Here is a 12,500-nt window from a genome sequence, read left to right as displayed (position 1 = left end):
GCCTGCCTGCCGCAAAGCAGTGAGGTGGAGGTTTCCCTCTCCGTGCGTGTCAGTGTGCTGTGTGCATGTGCATGGCTTAAAAAGTGTATATAAAACAGAAAGGGGTGAAGGAGTGAAAATCACAGGGGTGAGAGGTTTTTTTTTTTGTTCAAAGGCAGGGCGAAGAAGAAAGGTGAGAAAGAGAGAGAGAGAGTGATAGACACAAAGACAAAAGAGAGAGACACAGACAGAGAGAGAGAGAGAGAAACTTGGAACCCTTTCCCGTGTGGGTGTTCGTTTTTCTATTTTACTGACAGTATTCCTTTAAACGCCCGCGCCTGGAAATCCCATCAGATGTGCATATAAAATTTCCCCCGTGATTAATAGTAGATGAGGCAGGGCTGGGCTGGGCTGGGCTGGGCTGGGCTGGGCTGGGCTGGGCTGGGCAGGCCCCTGGTTCTGGCTGAGGGGCTGGAGGGTACCCACATGTGGCCGCTAGGCCCTGGGTCCTCTCAGCTCCTCCTCCACTGGCTCACGTTACACTCCATAAACTTGCCACTCTTTCCCACCTAAGCGTTTAAAAGGGAGGAGGGAGCGCTTGTCAAGGAATGCCTCAGAGCTGTGAAAACAGGCAGCCTAGAGCTAAGAAGCAGAGAGTGTGGATGTGAGTGGAGAGAGAGAGAGAGAGAGAGGGAGAGAGGGAAAGAGTGAGAGTGAGGGGGAAAGAGAGAGAGAGTTAAAATCTAACGCCACAGACTGTGCGTGAGGGAGGGTGTGTGTGTGCGTGTATGTGTGTGTGGGTCTGGGTCTGAGAGGGAGAGGGAGAAAAGACCAGGGAAGCCGCCTCACACGTCACACCTCAGAGAGAGAGAGAGAGGGAAGGACTGAGAGAGAGAGAGAGAGAGAGACAGAGTTACACCACAACTGGAGAGTGTGTGCTCATACACTCCCCTCTCAGGCAAACCTTCAGACTTCAGAGTCTTAGTCAGTCACAGACAGAGAGAGAGAGAGGAACAGAGTGGGGGAGAGGAGGAGAAAAGAAAGAAAGACAGAAATTAAGAAAGAAAGAAAGAAAGAAAGAGAGAGAGAGAGAAAGTGATATTTCCACAGGTGGACGCGAGCTTGCCCGGTGATGTGCGTTTAAAAAACCCGATAAGGCGAAGCGGATACTCCCAGCGCTGCATTACCTCAGCGTCGGCACCGAGCAGCTGATCTCCTGCACGCTGCACGCCGACTCTCTCTCACACACACACACACACACACTCGTCCTGCACAGAGCAGCAGCAGCCCGGCTTTTCGCTTGCACTGCTCCTCGCTTTGCTCTTTTGCGTGTGAGCGAGCGCATATGCGTGCGAAAGGGTGACTTTTTTTTTTTCCCCTTCGCGCACCCCGACGATTCGGTCCGCCCGAGCCTGCGTGCGAACGAAGAACCTGTCCAGTTCTTTCCCTGACCCCTTCAACGACCACCACCAGCAGCACCAGCAGCACCAGCTGAACATGGATCAGCCAGCCAGCAGCTGCATGAGGAGCTCCCACCCGGCCAACCCCATCTGGGGCTGCGTGCGGAGCCCCCACTCGGGCGTCCCCACCGGCGGGCTCCAGCCCTACCAGCAGGCCCCCTTCGCGCTGCACCAGAAGCCCGACTTCCTGACCTCCTACACGGACTTCTCCAACGCCTGCCTGGTGCCGTCGCCGCACGCGTACCCGCGCGACGACAGACTCTACCCGGAGGCCCACGCCGCCGCCGCCGGAGGCTACCAGTCCAGGCCCGAGTGGCAGTTCGGGCCCTGCGAGCCCAGGGGCCGCGGGCAGGAGCCGTGCGGCCAGGCGGCCACGGTGGGCGCGGGCGCCGGAGTGGCGGGCGGCCCGGAGATGGACAGCGCCGGAGGGGAGAGGCTGCCCGGCGGAGGGCCCGTCAGCGGAGGCCTGGACGGCGACTACTCGCCACAGAGCCTGGGAGTGGGAGATACAGAGAAGAAGCACGCCAAGAAGAAGAGGGACATCACAGGTGAGACACAGAGTGTGTGTGAGTGTGTGTGTGTGTGTGTGGTGACTTAATCTGACATGGATTGTGATATTATGTATGTGAGCATATCTTATTGTATGTGGTGTGTATGTCTGTCTGTGTGTGTGTGCGTGTGTGTGTTTGTGTGTGTGTGTGTGTGTGTGTGTGTGTGTGGTGACTTAATCTGACATGGATTGTGATATTATGTATGTGAGCGTATCTTATTGTACGTGGTGTGTGTGTGTGTGTGTGGTGACTTCATCTGACATGGATTGTGATATTATTATTTATGTGAGCGTATCTCATTATCAGTGTGTGTGTGTATGTGCGTGACAAGAACAGAGAGTGAGTGAATGAGTGACTGAGACTCTACAAAGGGAAAAAGAACAGAGCGAAACTCATGGCTTGCGTTGTGTTATGGGGGCCAGCCAAGCTCCGCTTGTCCAAGTGTCTTGTTTTTGTCTGATTTGCATTATGTACAGTAGCTGTCACAAGGGTGTGTGTGCTGAACCAGAGACAGCCGGCTCTCCAGCAGGGTGTTTTAACACTTCATAAATGTCTTGATTTTGGACTTGGTTGACACAGCATAATTACTCACAGACAGTGTGTGTGTGTGTGTGTGTGTGTGTGTGTGTGTGTGTGTGCCTTTGATTCTGATGTCACTTTATCTGCCAAATCTTTCTCCTTTCATATTCAAATGGATTAGTGGCTGAGTTACACAAGTTTTTTTTGCAGAGCTTGCTGTAGATTTCTCAATTCACATCCCCATTCAGCTTTCTTTTCTTTTTTCTCAGAGAACGGAATGTTTATTTTAGAGAGAAAAAGGAACTAGATTTTGCTGCAGTGAATAGTGATAAAAAAAATCACACAAATTATTTCAAACAAAAAAATATTGCGCAACAAAACTTTTGGTTTTCAACTACTTTATCGAGTCTGGATTAAGCAGGCGTAAAATGCACACATACACTTACAGTAGGCACATGCATGGATAAAGGTGACACACACGTCACACAAACACTTAATACACACAAACACACACACTCTCTCTCTCTCTCTCTCTCTCTATCTATCTCTCTCTCTCTCTCTCTCTGTCACACACACACACACACACACACACACACACACCACACCACACACATACAGACTGCTGCAGTTGTTTCCCGCTATTGTTTTTAGCCTCTTAAAAGGCTCAAATAAATGAGGTAAAATGTGATTACTCACTGTGTCCCCTGCCCCACTTAGCTGTAAGTCAAACTCTATTGTGTTGGAAGAATGTTGCTCATCCACTCTTCTCCACTTCTACATCCACTCAGGAGATTTAAGGGAGCCGCTACGTCAGATCAAGGACTTGCTGTTTGGGATTGAATTTTTCTTAGAGTAAGCAAATCCATTAGCAGCCCAGTGTGACCCATACGTTAGTTACCAGTGAGTTAGAGAGTTGAGTGAAGTTGGTGAGAAACATGGAGATGTGGATTTGATCCCATTTTATTGTACTGAAGTCGCCAAGGCCATCAACACAATTCTCTAAAGCTCCAAGAAGTTTGAAATTAAGAAAAATTCACAGTGAATTTTGGACTAAACGAATTATATATAAATTCAAGACCATATTTTATTTTTGTTATTTTTTAAAAAACGATAAAAATATACGTAACTGCTCATAAGCGCCGGTTTCGGTTCATCCCTGATTCCATTTCACACAATGAACACTCTACACAGCACCATAGAATTCTTCGACCCTAGGGGACGTGATATTCGCACAGTTGTGTGTCCTGACGGACCTGCCGCCTAACCACCCCTGTAGTTTGGACTAATGGCGGCCGGAAATTATTAAATCACTATAATAGCTATAGATCCATGCTCTTTGCGTACTTCCAATTTCATGCTGCTCGGAGGGGAGGAAAAGTGAACCTTGGTATTGTGGCACATCTGGTACAAGCATTAATTTTCAGCCCTCCGCCATGCTATGGAAACTGAGCTCGCTTTCGCCTGCCTCACTGGGTTGGGAAGGGTGGGGGTGGGGTGAGGGGGGGCTTTTCTTGAAGATAAATATATTTCCCCAATCGTACTTGAGTGGGCTTTGTGTTTCAACATCCAAATAGGCAAGGCAATAGTCGTTTGATTGCAAAAAAAGTCTACATTTTAAGAGTCTCAAAGAAAGGACCAGACAACCATGTCTCATGAGAGGTTATTTAAATGGCGTGCGCACACACACACACACACACACACACACACACACACACACACACACAGACATACATACACAGACAGAAACACACACATAGAGACCTTCATGCTTAATTAGGGAAACATATATGCCTATATATGTCCATGCACGGTTCATTTTCCTGCTTTCTTTGGGTTACCTTATTGTAACCCTCACCCACTTGTGGGGAGAACATGCCAGACCCCAGTCTGTAATGGAGCTTGCCTGCTATCCCACTCGCACATTCTTATCCATTGACATTTTCCTGTTGTTAAGCGGTAACCAAATACCAGTAGATCAATGTGTTATTCCTGCTGGAAAAGCTGCTGATACAGGCAGAGGAGAGGAGAAGGAGAGGAGAGCAGAGCTGGGGCCTTCAGCACCGTTGAGCCCCAAACAAGCTGAATATGGAGTAGATCGATGCATAACTTACGCGCGGAGGAAAATGCCTCGGAGATATTTGTCTTAGAGAAACAGAGTGATGAGGGTGCAGTGGGCGAATACACACGTTTGGGTGCTGACAGTCTAATCGAGCCCAACTGCGTTCGCTCACACGGGCCTTTCACCTGGAGCTCGGAATATGACTAGCACGTAATAGTTATTGTCGTGACAATTATGGATAATGGTTAGCAGATAGGATAGCCGCTGCCAAGGGAACTTCATCACAATGTGAAGGAGCAGGGTCTTCCAAACCTTACATGACAAAAGCATGGCCAGGAAAAAATGCTGATGTCTCTTTCAATGTTTGAGTATGGTTTTGATATTTATCAGTGTTGACCCAGTCTTTTTTTTCTGGTTTGTAGAGTTTCAGAAGGAAAAAAATTCAACAGTCCAGGTTCAGTTGTTTTTGATCATGCGAAGCGAAACAAACTGAATTTTAGCTTTTTGTTTTGTTGTCCAAAATGAATGCAGCAGGTTAACAATAATACAAAGGAGCATCATTTGAGTTTCATTACTATCATTCAAATTGGTGTTTATTCAAAGCAAATAAAACACCTCAAGCCAAGTGACCAAAAAAACCCCAAAACAAAACAAAACAAAGCAAAACAAAAAAAGAAACACCATTAGGTTTCCAGACAGTTCCAAGGCTTGTAGCTCATGTGTTTGATTTAACGCAGGGTGATGGCGTTTGCATCTGTGTTTTGTTTTTGTGGTGGCTAATTTACATACGGTGCGACGTAATAGCCGGCTGGTTTTGGCGAGTAAATTAAGACAAATGACTTTAGCACCCCGTGAGGAACATGCCAAATGCTGTTTGTGTTCCAGACACCCCGCTGGGCACAGGAGTTGCTCCCTTAAAGTTTACGGGCTTTTGCTGGAGATATTTATTGGGGCCTGTTTTGTGGAAGCCTGTGCAGCCTGTGCTTACACACACACACAGAGAGACACACACACACACACACACACACACACACTTACTCACAGACTTTAGCACACATAAACTCAAGCACACACACACTCTTACAGTTTGTCTGCCGTGCCAGGTGTTTCACCCTCAACCTGCCACCACCTTGCCATGTACAGCATTCTTTCAGCGAAGCTAAAATGAGTGGGAGTAGTTTAATGATGATTATATTTCACTTTTCCTCTCCGTCTTTCTCTTCCTCTCTCTCTCTCTCTCTCACTCCATTTCTCCACTTCTCTGCCTCACACCGTCTCTGTCTCTCTTTTTATCCTCTTTTCATGGGAATCAGATCACAGGTTGTTAAGTGTGAATGAAGAAGTACTTCTCTCTCTCTCTCTCTCTCTCTCTCACTCTTTCTCTCTCTCTTTCCCTCTCTCTCTCTCTCACACACATACTGTAGACACACACCCACATACACACAGACCCACACACACACAGATATATATACACACACACACGCATACAGGCGCGCACACACACGCGCACACACACACACACACACACACGCACACACACACACCTCTGTGTTGCATGAAAACTGTCTGGATCTCACCACACATCTGGCTCGGCGATCGCCGTCCATTTCGTCGTCTGGCTCCGTGTCCTGGCGGACGCTGCAGAGAAATTCTCACTTTGACAAATTATAGACATTTCACAGGGATTGCATCAGCTGTCTGTGGCTGTATTGATAGTTTTCCTCGCTCCACTTGAAAAGACCCTCCATTAATTGGCCTGTTTAGACAGAACGACCTGTAATTTGGTAACGGTCAAGCATTTTTCAAAAGTACTGAAGCAGCGAGATTGGAGAATCTTAATATCACGTAATGAAACCACCTCAAAACGGATGATGTGTGTGTGTGTGTGTGTGTGTGTGTGTGTGTGTGTGGCTGTGTGTTTTAAGTGTTTGTGGTTGTGTGTGTATTTGTGTTTGTGAGTATGTGTGCATGTGGCAGCGAGTGTAAGTGTTTGTGTGTGTGTGTTGTGTGTGTTGTGTGGTTGGGGGGTTGAAGGAGAGGGAGACGTGACGGTGTTACAGGACAAACTCCAGTTGATTTCTGATCTGTGGGCTGTCAGGTTGAGTTACAGTGGCGGGAGCCTTACTTCCTCCTCTGAGAGCACCGGGAGAGGAGGAAGTCTTCCCAGACACACACACACACACACACACACACACACATATATACTCACACACATACACACACACACACACACACATATATACTCACACACACACATACACACACACACGCACGCACACACACATGCTTCAGCTGGAGCAGGCCGAGGCCTTTGTTCTTTTGTTAGCGGATTTAACGATGTTCCGCCGCATTCCTGGCTAACTCAACTCCTCTGTGGCCCATTTCAGGACCTCCAACCCCCCCACCCCTACCCCGTCCACCCCCCCCGATCCCGACCCCCCCGACCCAAAGTATCACTGGGGGCCAGGGCACCCTCTGATCCGGGCCACAGCTTTGCGCAAGTGTGTGTGGCCTGTGTGGCCCACAAAAAAAAAACACAGCAGTTGCGCTGTAAAAAAAAAAAAATGTGGGGAGACTTTTAAACGTTACACGCCTGGGAACTAAAGCGTAGAAGGTGTTGGATGAGCGAGGTGGCAAGGGGCCGTAGTTGATGTCGCAAACATTTGCTCGGCTGAGTTGTTCCTCCAGCGTATAAGGGAGGTCAGTGTCGTTGCAAGAAAAATGTGAAAAACAAAAAAATGGTGGAAAAACTGAAAAAAGAAATACTAATACAACGAGAAACATCAATGCAATATGACATTTTCCATGAAATCAATATTTTCGTGCCTTTGCATTCGAGTCCAAAGCAAACACATTCATCAGCCTTACGTCTCCACCCTTGTGGCCTTGCAGATATCCAGGACTCCAGCTTCAAGGCCGACTCCAACTGCAAGGCCAGGAAGGAGCGCACGGCGTTCACGAAAGAGCAGCTGCGGGAGCTGGAGGCCGAGTTCACCCACCACAACTACCTGACGCGCCTGCGCCGCTACGAGATCGCCGTCAACCTCGACCTCACCGAGAGACAGGTAAGAGCGGCCCGCCCAGAGCCCGGACTACTGCGCGGTCAACAAAGATGACGCCATTGGTTCATTTGGAGCCAATGGTCATATTTTTTTTCTTATATGAAATTTTGAAAAGAACATATTAAGACAAATCTATATTTTTGGTAACACTTTATTTGGATAGTCCACCCATAGAGACTTTACATATGGCGGTTGATTACAATTGAAGTTCAGTCTTTCTAACTGTTAGCTGAACATCACCACGCCCAACCCCAACCTTCACCGTATCAAGAGATACGTAGAGTTTTTATTTGTTTGTTTATTTATTTGTTTATCATTGAGAATCTGTAAGTGCGTTACAGGGGACTATCCAAATAATGGGCGATCAGAATATAAACTATGCAAAATATAAAGGGGGTGCTACACTGGGTCATAGACAAGTGTGTACAATAAGGAAAAGTGGATAATCAGTTGCTCTCGCAGGGATGGGCCTGTAGTCGAATGAGAGAGTTTGACTGTTCGGTTAAATAAAAAAGGATATAAAAAGGCAGTCGCAGAAATATCTGAGGCACTCTGAAGATCGGAAAAAATGGTGACACTTTTATTTAGACATAGACAATTCAATTGTGACCATATCTAGTATAACGGTTAGTTATCCCCTCACAGAAAGTAAATGTCGTATGCCGTTTAATGTCATAAGCGTGTAGACAAAATATCTAACTGTTTGCTTAAGGTAGCTGTGATTAATAGAACCATTTAATTGAACACTGATTCAGTTTAACAGATGAAAAAGTAAAACACCTCAAAAATCATTTTGATTTCATTATACAAACAGACTGGAAACGATCTTTATGATTACCATAGCTTTCATGCGGATTAATTCATTGACAAATTGTGAAGACATTAAGAGCCCATCTCCCCTACTCACACACTTTAAAAAAAAAAAAATCGCTTACAAACCGGACCTCACCTCAGTGAATGTACAGTAGTGTGACGTGCATTTTTTAACTACCACAATAGACAGTTTTTTCGCCCGTTTAAACGGGGTGCGAAAAATATAAACGGTGATCGGGGGGGATCGCCTTCTCTTATAACGCTCTCCGTACCAGCCTTCGCTAGAGCCGCATGGAGGAGGCCACAGCAGCAGCCTCGTCCGTGACAGAGTCTGGTGTCCTAGATGCGTTTCCCAGGCCCGGCGCCCTCGGCCCGCGCCAGATCCCAGCCCTTCGCCTCTCTCGCCGCTCGCTCGCCCGCCCGCCCGCCTCCCCAGTCCCCCCTGGCCGCTCCGTCTCCAGTTTTTCCGATGCATCCTACATATCTTGGCAGCCGGCCTTTTCCGAGCGCCGACGTGAGTGGCAGGCGAGAGTCGGAGCTGGGGACGGAGCTTTTTTTAAAAATAGTGTGGGAACAGATTGTCTGCGGTTCCCCCGTTGCCATGGGGAATGCCGAGAGGGATGCACAAGGGTCACGCGTTGTGACGTCCCTGGTGGTCGCAAGAGTTATTGCCCCCGTATTGCGCCATTTTTAATCACTGGGAGAGTTAGACTTAAAAATTGCATCGCAGCAGGACACCAACGTGTAAAAACCACTGTAAATCATATGCCTGACAATCATCTGGCTTCTATGTTTGGTTCTGGCTTTGTTTTGTGACCAGTGCTGAGATGACCAATCTCTTCCTCTCTCTCTCTCTCTCTCTCTCTCTGGCTCCCTCTCTTTTTCTCTCTGTAGGTGAAAGTGTGGTTCCAGAACAGGAGGATGAAGTGGAAGAGAGTGAAAGGAGGACAGCCTGCCTCCCCCCATGACCTGGAGGCCGATGACCTCGACTCGGCCGCCTCGCCCAGCTCGGAGTGAAGCGGGCCCCCCTCCGCCACGCTTTTTTTTACCACCCCTGTTCTCCCGCCCGCCTTCCTGGGCCACCAGAGACACCAAAACTCCCTGGCACGTCGGACCGACTGACTGGGATGCCACGATGGCCGTCATGAACTCTTGTTCGAGTTTTTGTTTTCTTTTGTTGTTAACCCCCAGCATGGGACCGCCCACATGGACACTCTGGTCAGAGTCTTGGAACAGTCCAAGAACCCCCCCCCCCCCCCCCCCCCCCATCCCATCCCATCCCACTCATTCACCCCCCCCCGTCCCACCCGATGTGGTCTGATCTGAAAGTTCATCCCTTTTTCTCTGGTCGGCTTATCTCTGCGGAACTATGATTAGCCCACAGACTTGGGAAGCCAAACCAAGCCAAGCGAGAAGACTGCGCCACGCGCGAGTCGCGGCTTTGCGTCGTTAGCGTTCACAGACATTTCTCCGTGAGCTCTCTCCTCGTCGTAACAGTGCGAACGGTGATGGACACTGCAGCCCTGTTGTCGAGGCTCCGCTGCTTCCACTGCAGACGTCTGGTTGGGGAGCCTGACCGCAACCACCTGCTAACGGCTCCGACCGAAAGAGGCTATCTCAGGATCCCAGCAGTATTACTAAACCAAGAGTGCCTCAACCCCCTTCCCCTCTTGTTTGTCAGGTTCTTAGAGTATACTTTTTGCGTTACTTTTGAACAATGATTTAGCATATATTTTTGCCTGTTTTTATTGTTTGTTTTTTTTTACATTTGATGAAATGATAAACAGATGTTGGTATTGAGATCTGCAAAAAAAAGAATAAATTGTCAAAAAATGAAATATCTATATGGTGATTTTTTTTTTGTCTACCCAGACCTCAAATGTTTGAGTTATGAGGTGAAAGAGCAAACAGTTACACTTTCTTGGCTTGCATGAGTGCCTTTGTTTTGGGCCTCTGTGTACGTCTTGGTCCAAAAAGCATGACAACACTGTCCAGATATGTGGACATAAAAAATATATATACTCCCCCCAAACCCTTACTCTAATTGGAACTCTCATCTTTCATTTAAATTAAATTCTTTAAAAGGCTACTCTAATGGTGTGTCAGGGGTATATTGAATGTACTCTATGGGGCAAGATTTACTTTCATTGTCTGGGTTACTGTAACTAATGGGCCTTGGTTGTGATGAACAACTATTGATTGACCTCGTCCTCGCTGACCAAAAGCCTGGCTTCAGGCAGGTGAACACATAGCACCTCTCTATAAAGATAAGCAGGAAGAGATTTCGTCCATTTGCTCATAAATCACGTGTCCATGTGACTATAAATCCCACGGCACATTTTAACGATACGCATGCATGCGGTTCAGCTGGCTCAGAAAAAGAGCGTATTTAATGTGAGCAGCATGTGAAACAGTGTGTAGTGTGTTTCAGGCCCCACCGTCCTCCCTGCTCCCGACTCCTTTTACAAACTACTCGGACTGTACCTGAGCCGCCGATGGCCGCGAGCTGCGAATTTGGCGCCAGTTATAGACTTGGCCCCCAGAACTATTTTCGACGGAAGCATCTGGCCGGGGGTACAAAAATTGATCTCACCCGCCCCCTTTATGTAGGTCCGGCAGGCCGGCGTATGAGGGAGCGGGGGGCCCCCCCCTGTAGCCGCCGTACCAGAAGTCTGGAGGCTGACCAGCGGTGTGGCTTTTCGGGAGAGAGAAGGGGAGGAAATAATAGGTGGGTATGGGCGAAGAGACGACTTCTCAAGTACAGGATGTTGTTGTAGCAGGTAGCCAGTCATCCAATTTCCTGCTTCCCAAAGAAAACAGAAGTAAAGCATCCAGGAGTCCAGAGGAACTCACAATGGCGGGCCTATGTGCCGGGGGGGGCCTGGGGCTGGCCAAACAAAGACTGGAGGGGTTACTGCCCTCGACGCTGGACTTGCCAGGGAACCGTTCCACACACACACCCACCCACGGCAGGGGTTAAGTCTAACTGTACCACTGACCCCTGCAGACCACAGCTGCTCCAAACCCATCCTTCATTACTTCCTATGCATTCCACAGCTATGAGGCCTATTATTGTATTAGAGGTAATGGCTGTAAAAATAAACTTGACATATAAAACATAACGATGGTATTAGTGCTGCAGCTAATAAAAAAAATGGCACTCCAGGAGCTCGTCGTTCATTTACACCTAAGACATTTTATAAAATATACAAGCTTAACCCCAAATTATATATTGGATTTCATTTGACCGGGATATTAAATTGTGTTTATGGAAGGGATGATAAATTTGTTGATTTAGGGTTGGACTCGGGGAAACCCTACTGGGAATGTTGGGATTGCCGGTTCTCCTTTGTCAGTAGATCTTGTCTGTCGATCCAGTCGTCGTGACAGCTGAAACCGGGGTGCTGAAATCTGTAAGGTAGACATGCGTTCGATGAGTTTGGCCATGACATAAAATGTGATGACAACCAAATTTATGACCAATCAAGCTTTTTCATTTGGAGGGCCGTGATGAACCTCTGTCAGCAATTTAGACAACAACAAGGATGTAGAAAAAAAATTGGGAGACATATTCCTCAGATTTTGGCATCCATCAACTTGGCAGCGGCGTTGAACTGAAGAGACCGGCAGAAGCTTCCAGAAACTCAAACATAACGAGGGTAGCTCCATCACCCTGTAGCCAGCTTGTGATTATGAAAGCAGACTTCACTTTGGGACATTCTTTCAAAAACACATTACGTTGAGCTTTGAGAATATGACCTTTATGTGGGCAGTCAAATAAACGCGAAGCACAAAAATACATTTGTCAGCGGTTGGTTGAACAGCTAGTGATGTTACAAATGCAACAAGAATTCCCTATAAACGGCTTATAAGTGCAAGGAGATGAGATTGCTTTTGAAAGCAATGATTAACTATGAACTGAAACACGCTTGTGAGTTTAAAGGCTCCACTTCAATCCTTTGCCAAAAATATTATGTTACTGCTATAACGTTTCGTGCGTTTCGTTAACAATAACATCATAATTTTGTGAAGTGAATTTTGACCCTAAGTAATGGAT

At 47.4% G+C, this 12,500-nt stretch overlaps 1 protein-coding gene across 1 annotated transcript; it reads left to right on the top strand.

The window, feature by feature from the left end:
- Positions 1–484: 484 nt before the first annotated feature.
- meox1 (mesenchyme homeobox 1) lies at positions 485–10,283 on the top strand. Its single transcript, XM_062526837.1, has 3 exons — positions 485–1,987; positions 7,461–7,633; positions 9,338–10,283. Exons 1-3 carry the CDS (start codon positions 1,477–1,479, stop codon positions 9,458–9,460), a joined length of 807 nt encoding a protein of 268 aa, XP_062382821.1. The 5' UTR covers positions 485–1,476; the 3' UTR covers positions 9,461–10,283.
- The last annotated feature ends 2,217 nt before the right edge of the window (positions 10,284–12,500 follow it).

The sequence above is a fragment of the Sardina pilchardus genome, chromosome 22 (genome assembly GCF_963854185.1).
Source record: "Sardina pilchardus chromosome 22, fSarPil1.1, whole genome shotgun sequence".
NCBI classification, from domain to species: Eukaryota; Metazoa; Chordata; class Actinopteri; order Clupeiformes; family Clupeidae; genus Sardina; species Sardina pilchardus.
Note: the sequence above shows the minus strand (reverse complement) of the source record. Positions and strands in the feature narration are given on the sequence as shown.

Excerpts from the sequence above, each read along its gene's own strand:
- meox1 (XM_062526837.1), top strand. The coding sequence starts at position 1,477 with ATGGATCAGCCAGCCAGCAGCTGCATGAGGAGCTCCCACCCGGCCAAC. Across the intron at positions 1,988-7,460 it reads GAAGAAGAGGGACATCACAG|ATATCCAGGACTCCAGCTTC; the intron begins GTGAGACACAGA and ends GTGGCCTTGCAG. Across the intron at positions 7,634-9,337 it reads TCGACCTCACCGAGAGACAG|GTGAAAGTGTGGTTCCAGAA; the intron begins GTAAGAGCGGCC and ends TTCTCTCTGTAG.